Here is an 18868-nt window from a genome sequence, read left to right as displayed (position 1 = left end):
CAATTGAGATAAATAGGAATTATAACAATTGCTCCTTAATTAGTTTTAATCACTGTTATTTTTTCCTAGTGGAAAATGACTATAATTGGGGAAACAATGCCATAAAAACAAGCATTTCTGAACAGGCTGAGAGAATTGAGGCAAATAAAGAAGGCCCTTATGCGATACCCCTTTTACAGAGAACCAGCAGAGGATGAAAAAAAAAGTAGCCAAAATGAAAATCGCTAGTACCTAATCTTGTAATAAAGTTTTCTATTTTGCCCGATGACTCTTTCCTTTCAGTCAACAACTCTTCCCTACATGCAGTCAACAGTAAATGCCAAAATATGATTTGAGGTATTTTAGACAAGTGAATTCATTGAATCATTGCATAACTTTTGAGGTGGATACTTACACCCATTTTTCAGGGGAAGAAATATAATTCCATATTTGACTCGAAGTGGCTTGATTATTGGCTTGTTTTCAAGCTCCCAGAGAGATAAAGGCAATCAGTTTGGTGGGGGAGGAGGTAACTCAGTCAGAAGGCAGAGAAGTACCTGGCAACAACACAGAGGGTATGAACATCTCAGAAATATACACGAAACAAAAGCCCAAAAACCCCAAAACCAACTTGTACAAATCTGCATCATGGTTAGTACCTCTCTTTGTAATTCTTTAAAATTAGTTTGGAACTTTGGGATAACACTAAATGATGAGAATGAATAAACTGTATATTTAGGGAGTGTGACCTTTTCTCACTAAAAGACTCTGGGAAAGCAGCTTGAAAAGTCTTACACTTAATACATAATAACAGCAAGATCATAATATCATACATGACAGAAAACTATTTTTTATATAGGAGAAGAAACAAGCATTATAAAAGTAAAACAATTCAGGGTCTATCATGAGATATAAAACATGACCTTAGGATGCAAAGACATCAAGTCATAAAGATTAAATTCTTCCCTACTTGATTATATGTTAGGGTAATCAGTATTCTTTCAGTGGCAAGAGAGGGGCACCCAGATAAGGCTCAGTAAACAGTGTTCCCCACCAAGTCCTATTTGCAAGCTGGGAGTCTGTGTGCAGTATCTGATTCAGGCACAGCTGGATGCAGGATTCCAGTGAGGTCTTGAGTGCCTGAGTCTGTCAGCTGGCTTGCCTCTTCATGTGGTTTTGGAATGGCCTCAGGAAGCTCGAGTCTACCCTCACCTTCATAGCTAATTATACAAGTGAAGAGAAAATGAACCACTACTTTAAGAATAAATGTAGCTGCTTATCTTTGGTGGCAATGATTAATGCCTCGCATAGGGAAGGGAGAGCCATTCAGATTTCTGTTCTCAATGCTCAGGAAGTACTCCTGCCCCCTACATCAAATCTGAATCAGAGGAACCTCTGATTCTAAAGATCTCTTTACAGTAGACAAGGAGGAGACAGGACCATATTAATGTTGCCTGAGTTGGCATGCCCCAATCCAGACTGTGAGGAAATCTCCAGTGAGAAAACAGCACCATCTCTTTAGCAAAATAAGTGCAAAGAAAAAAATATAAACCGAGCAAGGAATTTTACATCCTAAAAGGCATCGCGACATACCCTAGTTTGTAGCTTTTGTGTGAATGTAGACTGGAATTTTAATGATATAAGGAACTGTTGTCAAAGTTTCTCATGTGTGACAGTTTATTTGAAAAGACCTACTTTTTATTTTAAGAGACCTCAACCATAATACTACTGACATTTGGGACAGGGTAGTTTTTTTATGCATTGATCCCTTAATCCCACTTGATTTTTTATGCTTTGATCCTATAATCTCACTAGGGCATGATTCGAAGGAAATCAAAATATCAACTTTGACTTAAGTAGTTGTTCAAAACAGGCTTGTTTATAGTAAAAAAAAATAAATGTATGTGTGCTGAAAGGTGTCTATATGCCATTCGAAGAGGAAATATGAAGTGAATTGTGGCACATCTGTGCAATAGTTTCTGTCCTTTTCTTTAAGGGCCATATCTGAGGTGCTCAGGATCTGGTGCCAGCTGTGTGCTCAGAGGTCATTCCCAGTAGTGTTCAGGGGCCAGTTTGTACAAGAGATTGAAACTGGGCCTCCTGCATTGCAAAGCATTTCCCTGGTCCTACCTCCATTTTAAATGACATTTGTAAGGAATGTGTAGATGCATAAAAAAATCGAGACATAGTATCGAGTGAAAGACATAACATTATACTCTCTCTTTCCTGACTCTTTACCTGTACATATACATTGTAATTGCATATGAAAAATATTTTTCTTAGAGCAAAGGCTAGCTAAATATGAACCATTGTACTAATACTATTAATGATTTCTCTACAGGCATTTTAAAAGTGTGTTTTACATTTTCTGAATTTATGTATTTTCTTTAAGAAGTCCATTTTAATTATGATCAGTAGAATAAGAAATAGCTCTTTAAAAATCACTAAGGAATTAAACTTTTATATAAAATTCATATTTAAGTAATTATTCTGAATAATGAAGAAATTTTGCAGTACTTTTTAAGTAGGAAAGGTGTGTAAGTAAGGCCCCACAAGATTGTTCAGAGTTTAAGGCAATTGCCTTGCTTGTAGCCAATTCTAATTCGATTGACTGTCCTGCATATGGTCCCCCAAACACCAACAGGAGTGATCCCTGAGCACAGAGCTGGGAGTAACTCCTGAGAAGTACAGGGTTTGATCCAAAACTGCACCTCCCTGAAAAAAGTGTATAAGTTCATTCTTTTATATGAAAACTTTTTCATCAGAAATGTTTTCCAGAAGGACTGGAGAGATAATCCAGTGAGTAGGACATTTGCCTTGCATACAGGCTGATCTGGGTTCAATCCCCAGCATTCCATATGGTCCCCACTACCAGGATTAATTCCTGAGTACAGAGCCAGAAATAACCCCTGAGTACTTCCAGGTGTGGCCCAAAGTCAAAAAAATTTGTTCGACATAAAGTGTTCATGACACATTTAGGGTTAACCTTTAAATACCTGGTGAATATACTTGTAAGATAAGTGAGAATTATTGTACACTGTTGGGTCCTATTGCCCTACATGTTTCAGTACAGTGAAGGAACTGTGTTCGATTTCTGTTTGATTTATACTAGTTTGAAGTCATAAAATAGAATTGCTAATTTTGTTTGCTTATTTGCAGGTCTCCAGACAGTGGGAATATTTCGAGTTGGAAGCTCAAAGAAGAGAGTGAGACAAGTAAGTGAAAAGTGAAGATTATTTAGTACATTGCTTTTGACTTCCAATTGCATTACCCTGTGAAAAGTTCAAGCTTATCCCAATGCCTTTTTGATATCTATTCTGTACTGTCCAACCAATGGGAGTACAATTGAATCCCAAGAGGCAACAATGTAGAAATCAGAACAGTTGTGATAGAGTTCAGATTAAGCACTGAAAAGCAAAATGTCTGGACATGTCCAGATCACACAGAGCCAAAGGAAACTAATATCTAGACATATTATTGAAGCTGCCAAAGCAGAGAGTAAGAGCAGACCTCATCAGTAAGTGAGAGTAGATCAAAAGCAATTGTAAGGCACCCATATTTACTAAAATTGGTATGAATAAGGTCATTAATACTCTTCATAGGAGAGCACTATGCTAATAGCCTTAGATCACTAATCCACAGTAAGTTTCAGGAACTATGATACCCAGTTCATCTTTTAGTGTCGACTGTGCCCCTTGGTTTCCTTCAGCACTGTGCAATCTTCTTGCAATAGAAGTTACATATTGGCCCTTAGGAATAGGGTCCTGTGATCAGGCTGGTATTTGTGTTAGTGATGGCTTCATAACAGGCAAACCATCCTTTGAGAAAAGAATTCATTTGTTCGCTGAAGGGAAAAAATGTTACTTTCTCTCTGTTGGTTGGAACAGAAGGAAGTAACAAACTCAAAAACTCCAAAATGAAGACAAATGAATATAATTGTTGGTTGGATAAAGCTAAAGAAATCATACTTGTTCATATCATTGAAACTAACTAAAATAAATGCCCCTCATATGTCCCATTTTGTCAAGATAAAGGGGGCTTTCAAAAGAAGTATGTTTTCTGTTTATATGGTTGCTTGGTTTTTGTTTTTAATAGTCACACAAGAGACTATTGAACCACATCTAAGATGGGAATCATCACATCTTAGGACTTGAAGAAGATTGTACAGTAGCATGTCTATCACTTTTCACCTGTGCGAGGTTCCAAAGTATTCTCATAAACATTATCTCCTTGATCCACATACCTGCTGTGAGAGTCCCCAGTTCACTCACTTCTTTCTTTGTTAAAAATTTTTAAATCTTTTTAATTAAAGAATTGTGCTTTACAAAGGTATTAATGGTTTAGGTTTATCCATATAATATTTCAACACCAATCCCACCACCAGAGTCTTCTCCACCAGTATTTCCATTTTCCCTCCTCACCACCTACTCTTTTTTTTTAATGTGGAAAGTTACAAAGCTTTCAGGCTTAAGTCTCAGTTACACAATGCTTGAACACCCATCCCTTCACCAGTGCACATATTCCACCACCAAGAAAGACAGGAAACCTCCCCCCGACCCCCCTCATCCCCTCCTGTCAGCTTAATAGGGACATTACAGAGTTCCAGTAGTTGCAGCTTAGATCTCGTATTTTCAGTTTTGTTGAGAATGTGTTTGGTGTGTGTGTGTGTATGGCTATGCCCCTTACTTGTGACTGGAGCGATAGCACAGTGGGTAGGGTGTTTGCCTTGCTCATGGAGACCCGGATTCATCCTCCGTCCCTCTCGAAGAGCCCAGCAAGCTACCAAAAGTATCCCGCCCACATGGCAGAGCCTGGAAAACTACCTGTGGCATATTCAGTATGCCAAAAACAGTAACAACAAGTCTCACAATGGAGAAGTTACTGGTGCCCGCTTGAGCAAATCAATGAACAACGGGAAAACAGTGCTACAGGGCTACAGTGCTCCTTACTCATATTGCCAAGATAACTGAAGCTGTGACCCCTGTAACCCAATTATTTCCCATTTTCTTCTTCCCTTGATTTCTTTCCTTATCTGTCCTTCTCTCTAAAGACTGGAATTAAGGGTGATCTAGGAACTCCCAGTTTACTACAATATATATAATATCAACCAGTATTCTATATAACACAGATAAGTGATATCATCTTGTGGTTTTCCTTCTTTTGGCTTACTTCACCCAATATAACATCCAACTTGGTTGCAGCAAATTGCATGATTTCATCGTTCCTTGTAGCTGCATACTATTCCATTGTGTATATAGTCTGCTTCTTCATAATGCATTCTTCTGCTGTTGGACACCTAGGTTGATTCCATATCTTAGCTATTGTACTGAGTGCAGCAGTGATTAATGGTGTGAATAGGTCCTTGAGAGTGTTTTTATGCCCTGGGTCACCCACCTCTTTCAATGTGTAGAGAGATTAAGAAACTTAACTCAAGACCACACAGTTTAACTAGACTGAAATTCACACAATTTATACTGAAGTCTTCCCACTGTCTATCCTGTGTGTGTGCTCAGAAAAGAAATCTGGCATGTTTGAGTGATCACAAGCAGGGTATTTGATCTTCTGGCTGCCTGAGACATGTCACCTTAATCACTGGCATGAAGTGATGAGCACTTCTGGACTGTAACGGGTATTCTCATCATCTGGAGAGGGAGTGTATGACAGAAATGAAATATCACATCTGCATTCTCCAAAAGGAACACCTTTGTACAGAGATTTATTTAAGGATTATCCAATCAAATTTAATTAGTGGAAATTTCGATTTCAAGTCTGAAGTATATTCTAGCTCACCAATTTATCTTGTGATATTATCTATTAGTGTACTTTACACATTTCCTCCAGTCACTGTCACTGTCAACCCATTGCTCATGGATTTGCTCGAGCAGGCACCAGTAACGTCTCCATTGTGAGACTTCTTGTTACTATTTTTGGCATACCAAATACACCTTGGGTAGCTTGCCAGGCTCTTCCATGGGGGCAAGATACTCTCCATAGCTTGCTGGGCTCTCTGAGAGGGGTGGAGGAATCGTACCTGGGTCGTCTGCATGCAAGGCAAACGCCCTACCCACTGTGCTATAGCTCCAGCCCATTCCCTCCAGTACAATTATCATAATATTAAGAGCTGATCGTTTGATAAATTGCAAGTTCATTACTTTGCTTTTAAGCAGCAGGCAATCTAGGAGAGGAAAAGAACTTTACTTCTATTCACCATAGTACTTGGAGTACCTGTAGCAGGGCTGGACTATTAGTACAGTGGGTAGAGCACTTGCCTTGCACGCAGCCAACGCAGGTTCGATCTCTGACATCTCATATGGTCCTCCAAGCAAGCCAGATGTGATCCCTGAGTGCAGCACCAGGGGGCAGCCCTGAGCAACAGTGGATGTGTCCCGCCCAACCTTGCCCCCCAAAATAGAGACTTTTGAGTACATATAGAAAATCATGGCACACACGCAATGAGCCATATATCTTTGCTAAGTTTAAGGATGAACAAAGAAACTCTTCCAGAAGTTTATTGCCTAGGGCATATTCAGCAACACACGTAATTGTTTTGGCATTATAGAATGGGCCTAAGAGAAAGTGAGCTATCAAGATGAAGGTAGGGTACAGAATTTCCCCTCTCTTCTTCCTATTGTGTTTTTCTGCCGCTACAAATACTGATACACCTAGGAGAATGATGAAGGCAGAGATTTCCTCTGGGAATTGCTAATAAGGCCATTTTGACAATGAAAAGGCAGCTTTTATTTAGTCACTGTCATCTTTCAAGCCATCATCACCATCAGAGTTTTGATTTCATTAATTGCTTTCTTGCTGAGCATTTCTGTGAAATGTCAAAATTCCAACATGGTAGGATTGCTGGCACACAAAAGAGTTGTGTAATAGATTAATTCTTCCCTCCCACATTTATAATTGACCTAACCCCTTAGCTTTTCCTCCCAACCTTCTGGATGTCCTTATTGAGCCCTTCTGCTTATACCATTAACAGTAAAGCCAAACATCCCTTAATTTAATGATGCATTTGAATATATATTTAGTGGTGCATATACACATATACATCCCAGCACTGCTTTTGCTGGGACAACATATAGGTATGGTGTTGCGAGATCACCAATCGAACCATTTCTCTTCCAGCTGCGTGAAGAATTTGACCGTGGGGATGATGTGACTCTGGACGAAGAGCATAGTGTCCATGACGTGGCTGCATTGCTGAAGGAGTTTCTGCGGGACATGCCAGATCCTCTTCTTACCAGGGAGCTGTACACTGCATTCATCAATGTTGTCTGTGCGTAACCTAGCCATTTGCAGTGTTCCTAGGACAGCCAGTGGACTTGCATGTGTTTCTTCATAAGTTTTTGTCCTTATGTGTCAGTCTTGAAAGAGCAACTGTTGGGTGAATTATCTGATGACAAACTGGGAAGAAATAGCAAAAAGAAAGTTGTGACAAAACCAAGGAAAGAATAGAGAACAATCTGGTGTGCTTTTCATATGACCCAAGGAGAATAGAATGTGCTAAAAATTAATGATGCTTTGGAGAAGTTGTTTTTGACTATGTGGGGTGGGGCCGTTCTATGTGGCTACTGCAGGGCTTGAGATACATGTGCCATGGGAAAGTAAGAGGAAGCAGGAGAGAGGTGGACCAAGGCTGTCCCTATCTCCGTATGCTTCTACCTCCAAAGTTACGATGCTTAGAGGGTCACAGAGAGAATCCACATCACATGCACCATTTCTTAGACATTGTGAGGATTTGCAGTCCGAAAAGTAAATGTCTAGTGAAACTGGGGAAAGGAGGGAAGAGAAAGAGGGGGAAGTTCATTGTCCTTATCTGTCTTGGATAAGACTTTCTCTAGGGGTTGCCTCTCCCCAGCTTCGGTCGCTCTTTCTACTGCTAAATTGCAAGGCCGGGCGCACACGGCAAGATGACTTGATGGACAGCCGAGAGGAAGCCTCTCCTGTAGGCCACGGTGATGGAAGTGCCCCCATTTACTTACTCGGGGCATCTCCTTTTGCTTTCTTAGTGCTTGAGCACGAGGAGCAGCTGGGCACTCTGCAGCTTCTCATCTACCTTCTTCCTGCCTGCAATTGCGATACTCTTTACCGCCTTCTCCAGTTCCTGGCCATTGTGGCCAACAACGCTGAAGACCACGTGGACAAAGATGGCCGAGAGGTACGCAGCCCCCTCCCCTGCCACCCGTGCGCTGACTCTTCCTTTTCCTGTTTGAAAGAGCTGAGTTGCCAAGGGGTCAAATATCTCCCCAATGGCAAGGTGAGGTTTCCAAGGGTGCTGCCAAACGTGACTCTCATGTTACTGGTGGGGAGATCTTGACTCCAATCCCTGAATTCGGGACAATAAAGCTGCTTGGAGTCATGAAGCAGCTGGGGACTGGAGGTCAGGAGACCGTTGTCCGCACGGCTCCCATCTGCCTGCTTAACAGATGTGTAGCTGCTGCTTTCTGTGATCTCTCCCACAACCTCTGTCTGCCCTAGGATACACGTTTATGATCTGCCCTTATCAAAGCCCTTTCTCTCCTGTAGGCCCCTCTGAGTGCCGAGAGAACTGGAAGTTCCACCGTGCTGGCCACAGCCCCATGCTCCAGCCCATCCATGTCAGCTCTTGCACGTTTCCCAAGGTCCTGCAGGCCCTGCTGGGAAGTGCTTGTTGGAGCTGGTCCCCACCCCTGTCCTCATGTAACCCCGTATTTGAGGTCTAGGGCCCTACTTCTCTTTGGTCACACTTACATACTTCAAGGTGTTTTTTCAGTTTGACTCTTACACAAAGGAGATGCTGGCCTCAATTTGAGGTGACCTTTCAGCAAGCAAGCTCCTTAATCTTCCCCTGCACAAGAGTTGCCTCTCTCTCTTTAATACCTGAAGCCAAACTTCTTTGACCTGGGACTCCCCAGATCTCAGGCCCTTTGATATGCTTACATGCCTTGTAAATCAATAAGAAGGGGCCAGAGTCATTCATTCTAAACTGACTTAACCACAGAAGCATTTCCCAAATCCTTGTTAAACAGAACTCAGCTGTAGTGTGGATTAAATTCCGTGTTTGTCAGATTTCCTTCCCAAAGGTCATGGTGCTGCGTGACTTTTTTCACTTTGTGTCTGGGGAGGCAATTCTGCATTTCTTCTCCTCACTCTCCCTATCAGTGTGTGAAGGGAACTTTCCCCAGGTAGCCATTTGTCTCTGTAGTAGCTATAATTAGTGAAACCTCTACTGGCTCCAGGTTTCATAATATGTCACTGACACCTTGTTTCAGCAGACTCAGCTGTTGAACGGCTATGTTGTAATTCTCATAATTGGTAGCTAGTGATTTTACCTGTCTGGGTGTCAGCCTCCAGTGACTATAACTAGAACAGAAGCTATAGAATCACCTACCTAATCATTGGGTAAAGACAGAGCCCTGTCTGTTCCCCAGACATCAGCTGCTTCTGTGACGTTTCCTAAGTATTATGTGAAGAGAAAGGCAGGTTGAAGGGATGAGTAAGACCTTAAGGAAAGCAAAACCTCCTGTTGAACTCACTCTTGCCTTTTTAGAACTGTTTCATATACTCTTTCGTTCCAAACACTAAAGCAAGACCCCACTGACAATGCAAAGAGGAGAAAATAGTAAAATAGTCTTAGATACCAAGGAAGAAGTTTCTGAAATGCTAGCTACCATGTGTGCACCTCAAGCCACATGTGGGCTATGTGCTGGGACCTTAAGTATATTATAGATAACCTCTTAACAGTCTGAGAGCTATCGTTGACCCCCTGCTTCAGAAGTGAACACTGAGGGCCAGAAGGGTTAAGTAGCGTACTCAAGCAGCCCCCATTTATGGTGGTTCAAGTCATGTGTATTTTACAAGATTCTGGGCAGGAACTCTGTACCTCTTGTCACTAATGAAGTCTTCGTGTGCATCAGACCTAAACCAATCTAATTTCCAAGAGCAGAACTATTACATATGTGCTAGAGAGACATTCGGCTGATCCAGCCTTAATCCCTGCCATCGCAGATGAGTGACCCATGCACTCAGAGCCAAAGGTATCCCCTGAGCTCAGGTCTATATGCCCCCCAAACAAACAAACAAAAGAAGTACTAAAGGAGAAATTAAAGATTTCTTCGTCAAATCTCTGAATGAACAATTTGAGGCTCTTCCTGTTCCTGGAGCGAGCAGATATACTGGGTACGCTTAGAGTTTCCCATCCTCCACATGATTGTTCTATGGAACCAGGTCATTCTTTGTTGAGGATTGTCCTAATTGTGTGGTGCTTACAATTACATCTGGCTTCTGCTCCCCTGTTGCCGGCTGCAGCCCCACGGTTGTGACTGTCAAGTGTGTCATAAAACATTGCTGAGTATGAGTGGAGGGAAGAAAGCAAAATCACCCCAGGTTGGTGGAGGCAAAAATCACACGTGGTTGAGAACATTTGGAAGCTTTATAATGCTCTATAAGACCATGAATTTCGTGCTGGATAAATAAAAGCACGTAGGGCTCTTCACGTACACACAACTGACCCAGTTGTCTGACTGAACTTATGGTCCCCTGAGCACCACCAGGAGTGAGCCTTGAGTACACAAATAGGAGCAATCCATAAGAAGTATCACTGGGTGTGATCCAGAAACAAACAAACAAGACCATGTGATTTCGATGAACCTATTAACCTTCCTAAACCTTTCCTGATCTGAAGTTAGGGAATAATAGTGCCTTCAGTGGTCCTGCACGGTGCTGGAAAAATGAGTGTACTCTGAGCAGCAACGTGGGAAGATGCCGTCCTTGACAACATCGACAAGCAATATGATCGATTGGTTCAGCACTTCCGTGTCTGTGCAAAGAATGCCGAGAGTGAGAAAGCCACAAACAGATGCCTGTCTTCGAAAACTCTCGAGCTCATTCGTCAACGTGGTTTGGCACGAGCCTCAGGCAACCACAAACTAATGTCCGAGCTCACAAAGCTGTGCAGAGATGTGATAAAAGAAGACCTCAAAGAGAAGAGCAGCAGTGTTGGCCAGTGCAGCAGAAGCCGGGAAAAGTATTCGCAACGTTCGCTGTCCTTCGCCAACTACAAGACCAAGATGACTGCCCTCCAACATCCCGATAAATCTATCACATCCTCCAGAAAGGCAATGGAGAAAATTATTCATGACTTCTATTCGGATCTCTTTGACAGCCATGTCCACCTGCCCACATACCAAATTCCGCAGGATGGATATGTCATTCCCAACGTTCTCCCTTCTGAAATCCGACAGGCCATTTCGCTGGTAAAGACGCGAACAGCACCTGGTCCGGACAAGGTCAGACGCAAACACCTGAAGAACCTGTCGCCAGTACTCATCAATACACTGGCCCAACTCTTCACACGCTACCTGTCTGAATGCAAGGTTCCATCCCAGTGGAAAACCAGTAGGACCGTTCTGTTGTACAAGAAGGGAGACATCCACGACATCAGCAACTATCGCCCAATCTGCCTGCTGTCTGTCGTCTACAAGTTGTTCACTCGTGTCATCCTGATTAGAATAGGCAGAACACTAGACGAAGGAAAACCATGCGAGCAAGCCGGGTTCTGAAGAGGATTCAGCACGATAGACCATTTCCACACAATGACCAAACTCATTGAAGTTTCGCGAGAGTTCAAGATACCGCTCTATCTAACATTCATCAACTTAAAGAAGGCCTTCGATTCTGTTGAGACTGAGGCAGTCATCGAAGCCCTGGCCAAACAGGGTTTTCAAAGTCAGTATATCAAAATCCTCCGAGAGCTGTATTGTAGATTCACCACCGGGATCTCACCATTCTACAAAGAAGTGATCATTGATGTAAAGAGAGGGGTGGGGCAGGGTGATACCATTTCACCAAAACTCTTCAGCGCCGCCCTTGAGAACATCATGCGACGACTGGAATGGGAAGGAATGGGAGTGAAGATAGATGGTGGCAATTACACCACCTGCGCTTCGCTGATGACATCGTTCTCATAACACCAAACATTAGCCAGGCGGCACAAATGCTGACCGACTTCGACCACGAGTGTGGAAATGTCAGATTGCAGCTGAACCTCAACAAGACGATGTTCATGAAAAACGAACTGGTCCCTGATGCTCCATTTGCTCTCAATGGAACAAACATCTCCGAATGCAGCAGCCATGTGTACCTGGGTCGATCAATCAACATGAGGAATGACTTGGTGCCAGAACTGCGCAGGAGGAAGAGAGCAGTGTGGAATGCATTCAAGAGCATCGAAGAGGTGGTTAAGAGAATGAAGAACCTCCGACTCCGGTCACATCTGTTCGATTCCACCGTTCTTTCTACACTAACATATGCCTCAGAGACCTGGGCCCTATGCAAACAGGATGAGAACGCTATTAGGGTATCCCAGAGAGGAATTGAAAGAGCTATGCTGGGAATATCATGTCTCACTCAAGTGAGAGAAAAAATTTGGAGCTCTGACCTCCATCAACGGTCAAAAATCAGGGATGCTGTCTCGTTTGCTAAGGCATCAAAAATCAGATGGGCCGGTCATGTAATGCGATTCAGAGACGACTGCTGGACTAGAGCTGTTACAGACTGGATTCCACGGGACGTCAGAAGACCTCGTGGCCGCCCACCAACTAGATGGTCAGATTTCTTTGTCAAATCTCTGAATGAACGATTTGAGGCTCTTCCTGTTCCTGGAGCGAGCAGGTATCATTGGGCTGCACTTGCTCGCGACAGGGACAAGTGGAGATGTTATTGGCGCGCCCGCTTGAGCAAATCCAAGATCAAGGAGACTACAAGTGATAAGTGATACTCTGAGGATTATGAAAATGGCCTGCTAATCACAGGTATACGTCATTGACTCTCGGCCACGCCCTCCCGTCCCCCGCTTCCCGCCAAAAGGGGTCCCTGACCTCCTGCAGCTGCCCCGCCCCGTGTCCTGCACGTCCCGTCTCCCAATCCGCTCTCCAACTGCGGCCTGCCCCCGCAGGTATACTGGGAAGCAAGAGATTCTAGACAGTCTTGCCCTAAGCCTTGAACTAAAATGAAGGACTAGCAAACAACTCTGAAAGCAGCAGAGGAGCCATGAGCTAGAGCAGTGGTTTTTGCTCCAGGAAAGCAGGTGAGCCACACAGTCACCTTAGACCGGAAGTGAGACCACTGAGTTAGAATATTCTGAGGAGGCATGAGGAGCAAGTGTTCTGTGTTCATGGACCACTGCTTGCCTCTGTACAGGGACTCTTTGAAGGATGGCACTAAGGTGGTACATTCCGTGTTGTGGATAGCTGAGAGACACGAAGAGAGTGGGTTAGGAATCTCAGATAAGAGTAGAGTGGCAGGGGTTGGAGCAATAGCACAGCGGGTAGGGCGTTTGCCTTGCACGCGGCCGACCCGGGTTCAATTCCCAGCATCCCATATGGTCCCCTGAGCAGCGCCAGGGGTGACTCCTGAGTGCAGGAGCCAGGTGTAACCCCTGTGCATTGCCGGGTGTGACCAAAAAAACAAAAAAAAATTTTTTTAAAAAGAGTAGAGTGGCAGTATAGAAAACAGCAAGTCACATCATCAATGTTTCCATGTAAGAATGGTCTTGGTATTTGAATCACATATGTCCCGAATTTCTCTGAACCAATGACCATAGCTCTGGAATGTTCTAATTGCTGTTTCTGGGATACTGTGGCATGGAGGAGGTGGAGGAGAGAAAGGAGCCAGGGAAATATAAAATTAGGAAATGCACTGCAGTCACTTCAGGAAAGTGATTGGCACAGGTCAGAGGGTTTAGGAGCAGCATCATTTAGTTCCACATGAAAAGGTTGTATAGACCTAACTAGGAAATAGACCACATGTTCATGGCATATAAGTAAGGACATAGCTCAAAATCCCTTCTAGAAGTTAGGGATGTAAGAGAGGAATTAGAGAGACGTTCTTTGGTTATTTTCCCCGCAGTTGGCCTAAGCAGATAGAGAATCCACGATGGGTAGATTGGCATAAGACAGAAATCCAATTTGAAATATATATGTGTAAATATCTATCTGTCTATTCTAGAAAGAGGGAGACACATAGTAGAAACTTCAGGCTACTGATCTCAGACGCTCCTGGAGCACCTGCTACATGATTCCACTCGAAAAGTTATTCACAAAGCCTGTCATTAACAACATTGTTGATCACAGTGCCTACAGTAAAATAAATCAATAAAAAGATATAAACAAAAATTCAAATGGGGGCTAAAGAGATAGTATTTTGGGGAGAATGCTGGCCTTGCATGCAGTGGACCCCAAGTCATTCCCCAGCACTCCAGATGATCCCTCAGGCATCACCAGGACTGATTTCTGAGCATAGCCAGCTGTGGTCCACAGCTTCCCCCACCCCAAGAAAAGTAGATCAAGAGGAAGGAAAAAGTTTATGGGGACAGCAGGAAGGCTGTGCTTCCTTTGGTATAAAATGAAAGATGTTTCTTTCTAATGCGGGCTTAAAATTCAATGCCCCATTGATTTAACAGGATCTTAAATATGTCAACAAGAAAAACCTGAGACAAAAATTGTTGACTAGTCCATCAGCTCTTCTCTGGGGGAAAATGGTGATATTTGATCCAATTGTGATATTTTGCCATCTTGTGTTTGCTTTGCTTGATTCCATTTCTGTATTGTTTTGTTTTGTTTGGGGTTTTGTTCTATTTGTTTTGCTCCTTGGGGGAGAGCAGACATTCACAACTGCAAGAAAGATTTCATTTCTTCTAGGAAGGATCTTGCAGGAATATCTTTGAAACCTCTGGAGCACTGTTTTTTTTCAGGTTGTCCAAGAATCATCTGGCATTGCATGGAAAATGTTCTACCGTGAATATACATTTTGTGTGTGTGTGTGTGTGTGTGTGTGTGAGAGAGAGAGAGAGAGAGAGAGAGAGAGAGACCATCGCTGATCTCCAGGTCTTTAGAGAATCTAAGAGGGGATGAAAAGAAGTTCTGAGCTGTGGTCAGTGATCTCCGAGGAGGCATCTGGTCCCTCTAGGCTATGGCTTGGCATCGGAACCAGAGCATCGTGCTCCCCACTCTCGTCCACACCCTGTTCCCAAGCTTTGTGTCCCCTTTGTCCTTTCCATGACCGGGTCTCCAAGCAAGGGTGAGCAGTGGGCGGGGCAGGGGCATGGCAATAAGTAAGCCTGGCTTCTCTGTGTTTCAGGCGGTGGGCATGACTCCCCCCCTCTGGGAAAGGCTAGCAGCTGCTTTGCGAAGCTTCTAGTAAGAACGAATGGCGCCAGTCTGTGGGAGCCCTGAGCCCAGATGCTGCGGCTTCTCAACTTTGAATAAATGTATTAGGTTTAGAAATTATCTCAGCGGCTTCTTGAGTAGAGATGAACGTTTCCCTGGCATTGGGGGACTAATCACTCATGAGCCATAGCCAAATGCATTTGTATTGCACACACGTGCACTTCCACACACGTGCGGAGACCTGGGGAGCGAGGGTGGAAGCTGTATGTGAACAATTCTCCTTTCTAGCTTAAAAACCAGCAAAACAAAAACAAAACCCAAAAAAAAGTGTTAACAAACCGCAGCAGCGTGGTCTGCAGCTGGAATCTGTGTGCAGTTTCACAGACAGATTGTGTTGCATTCCCTGAATAGCATCAGGACAAGGAGCGAGCGGAAACTGAGTTCTGGATTGTCCTTGTACTTCACATTCTTTTAAAGAAAACAAAATCTTCTTTTCGTTAATGTTATAAAAGAGAGAGCAAGAAAAGAAAAAAAAACAAGGGGGATGGGAGACACACTCCAAATGCCTCTGCGCCGGAAAGGGTTAGAGTCCAAAATGGCACTTATTTAACTTTGCCCTTAGCCATGAAATGAAAAAGGAAAATGCAGTTTGATCGCAATGAAATCAAAGGAAGAAAAATCCTAATGAGACAGTTAGATGGCAATTCCTCGTTCTTTGTTGTCCCTGTGAAATAATTGTGCTTGGCAGCAAATCTACCACCAGCCTCACCTTCTGAGAAGAAAGTGGCCTCTGTGCCTTATTGGGGCTGCAGAGCTGGATAGCCAAGAGCTCGAGGCTCCAGACGACAAGGCTGGCAAGTGAAGTCTTGTGTCAACTGTGATTTCCATTGCTCAGACGCTACGCTTTGTACACACATGCTTCTCAGGCTGTGCACATCTCCCCGAGCTAAGGAACACAGTCCAGCAACCACAGTTCCCGAACTTAACCAGGCATTCCGAGATCTGTAACTAAGATCAACAAGAGAAATGAAAATTTGGCTATGCCACGAGTTCTCAATCTAGGGCATGTTTGCCCCACAGGGGACATGGAGCAGGGACGTTTGAAAGAATGATAACTCCATGGTGCATTAGACGGATTTATGTCAATATGTTTAAGAGCAGTGAAGATAGAGATTTTATGTAGTGCCAATGGCACAAGAAATAGATCAGAGCTATAACATTGTACCTAATCTGCCATTAAATGATCACTGAATTAGGGACCCCAATCTAGGATATAAAGCCAAATGAAATTGATTGTATCCCTCATTGATTCTGACAGCAATGATGTAATTCTTGCCAGATGAAAACAGGAAAGGATAAAGAGTGTTGAGTATCGAACCACGTAGGGTTTTAAAAAGACAAAATAACAACTGCTGGATTCTCTTTTACAGGTCACTGGGAACAAAATGACATCTCTCAACCTGGCCACAATATTTGGCCCCAACCTGCTCCACAAGCAGAAGTTAACTGACAAAGAATTCTCCGTTCAGAGTTCGGCTCGGGCTGAGGAGAGCACCGCCATCATCGCTGTCGTGCAGAAAATGATCGAAAACTATGAGATGCTGTTCATGGTAAGTGGCCCTGCTTGACAGGACTGCTTGACAGGACTGCTCAGGAAACTGAGCTTGTTGATTGCCTCTGGGTGCCATAAGCAAACTTGTGCATGCTGGCTTCTGCTCTCCGGTGCGGGTTCCTGGATTTATTGTAAGCCAGGAAGCCTTAGTAGGAATAGAAATGTTGATAAGCCTGACACGGTAGACTTATGAATAGATGTTGATCAAACCTACCCGAACTTGACATTTCATTCGGTTTGTTCCTTAAGCCATGCTCCTGGTTTGGAGTCATGTCTTTATTAAACCATCAGTGTGCTTGGTCAGAAGGTTGAGATCACCTGATGTTCAGTGAGCTTTGAGAGTTCACCTCAGAGTTCACCTCCACGTGAAACTTCACCCCTCTTTCCCATGTTTTTCTCGTGTTATTTTCCCATGTCACTTCTCTGTCCCTTGAACCCCATTACTGTTTATTGATGTTTATATTACTCTGCATTGTGCTACAGTCATTTGAGACTATTTCCTCTAGTGGATTATAACTGCATTTCAAACATGGGCTGTGTCCTTGTTATCTCCTCGCTGTATCCTCTACACTTTTGGAAGGCCCTCCATCTGGCAGGCGCCCAATAATTTTTTTTTGATTTGTATTGAATTACCAGTTCCTGTTTTCCTTCAGAAAACTGCATTGCTTGCTGCAACTTCCCTTGAAACAGAACAAATGCCAATTCTCCTTTATTTCTGTTCACCACTCATATTTCATGTCAAAATTTACAGGAACTTTGACCAGGTTTCTTTTTCTATTCCTTTTGTCAATTTGCAAATCCTCACCATAAATTTTAGCTAGTTCACTGGAACCTTTTATAGCTCCTTCAACGACATGTTTAAATTTGTCAAATGCTTGGCATTAGATTTATTTCCATGATGATCTTACGTAATTATTTTTGGTAAGTTTGGGAGCTGGTGTTTTTTGTTTGCTTGCTTTGGGAGCCATACCCAGCAGTGCTCTGGCCTTGTTCGTGTCTCTGTGCTCAGAGATTCAGATACCAAGGCTAGAACTCCACTAAGCTGTGTGCAAGCACCTTACCTGCTGTATTATCCCTAAGCTAATGGCTTTAAATCTTTACTCTCTGTCTTGTTTATCTATGTCATTGTGACCAAGTAATTCAACACTCAAATGTCAATTTCAGCTTTCTTGTGAAGGGAAAATTAAGAATAAGAACAGATTACCACGAGATTCCAAGCCATTTGGCAGGTAAAAACATTCTGCAAACTGGAAATTTTGATTCAAATATTAATAATTGCATTAACCAGACAAGAAAAGCTACCTCAAATCTCAATACTCCCAAACTATAGGCACAAATGTCATAGTGACATAAAGCCCAATTAGATGTTTCGTGGCTACTCTGCCACGTGATAATTTGGAAATTTCAGCTCTTTTCATTTGACAAAAGAGGCTGGAAATGTTTTCCTGCTGGATACCAGGAGTAACAGAAGAAAAGAACTTACCATGGCAAAGAGTCCACTGAGATAGGAGACTATAGTTCTCTTTGCGTCTCTGAAAACTATTCCTGTGTTGCAAAAAATAATATCTAAAAATGTGGAAATGATCACTGACTAAATTTTACAATTAACTAAAACCCTCATAGTTCATAGCATACTTGAATGAATCCAGTATCTGAATTTTTCAATACATTTATCAAAATTTAAGTTATATATCATTGTGCTAAGTCATCTTGACCTTACTTTATTCTCCCTGAACTTAATATATTTTTCAATACCCCTCCCCCTCTCCCCCCACACACACACATCCCGGCTATGCTAGACAGGGAATGCAGAGGATGCAATGCTAGGGATCAAAAGATAAATAATATCATTTATCTCAACAATGGTATTTTGCTGTTGTTCTCAGTAATGGAGGTAGTCCCTGGATTTTTTGCTTGCTTGCTTTTGTTTCTTTCTTTCTGTGTACCTTCCTTTATGTTTTCCTTCCTTCCTATATCCCACTCTTTCTTTCCCTCACCCTTTCTTTCTCTTCTTCCTTCCTTCCTTCCTTCCTTCCTTCCTTCCTTCCTTCCTTCCTTCCTTCCTTCCTTCCTTCCTTCCTTCCTTCCTTCCTTCCTTTCTTCCTTTCTTCCTTTCTTTCTTTCTTTC

The 18868-nt window shown here is 42.9% G+C and overlaps 1 protein-coding gene across 4 annotated transcripts in view; it reads left to right on the top strand.

The window, feature by feature from the left end:
* Positions 1–18868, top strand: part of ARHGAP6 (Rho GTPase activating protein 6) — a 516153-nt gene that overhangs the window by 466432 nt on the left and 30853 nt on the right. For all 4 annotated transcript variants that reach the window (XM_055121046.1, XM_055121047.1, XM_055121049.1 and 1 more), the window contains exons 6-9: positions 3139–3194; positions 7108–7258; positions 7992–8140; positions 16559–16738. In XM_055121046.1, the coding sequence (XP_054977021.1) occupies positions 3139–3194; positions 7108–7258; positions 7992–8140; positions 16559–16738 (536 nt within the window). The remainder of the gene's footprint in view (positions 1–3138; positions 3195–7107; positions 7259–7991; positions 8141–16558; positions 16739–18868) is intronic.

Source organism: Sorex araneus, chromosome X (assembly GCF_027595985.1).
Source record: "Sorex araneus isolate mSorAra2 chromosome X, mSorAra2.pri, whole genome shotgun sequence".
NCBI lineage: Eukaryota > Metazoa > Chordata > Mammalia > Eulipotyphla > Soricidae > Sorex > Sorex araneus.
The sequence above is the reverse complement of the archived record's forward strand: the minus strand, read 5'-3'. Positions and strand labels throughout refer to the sequence as shown.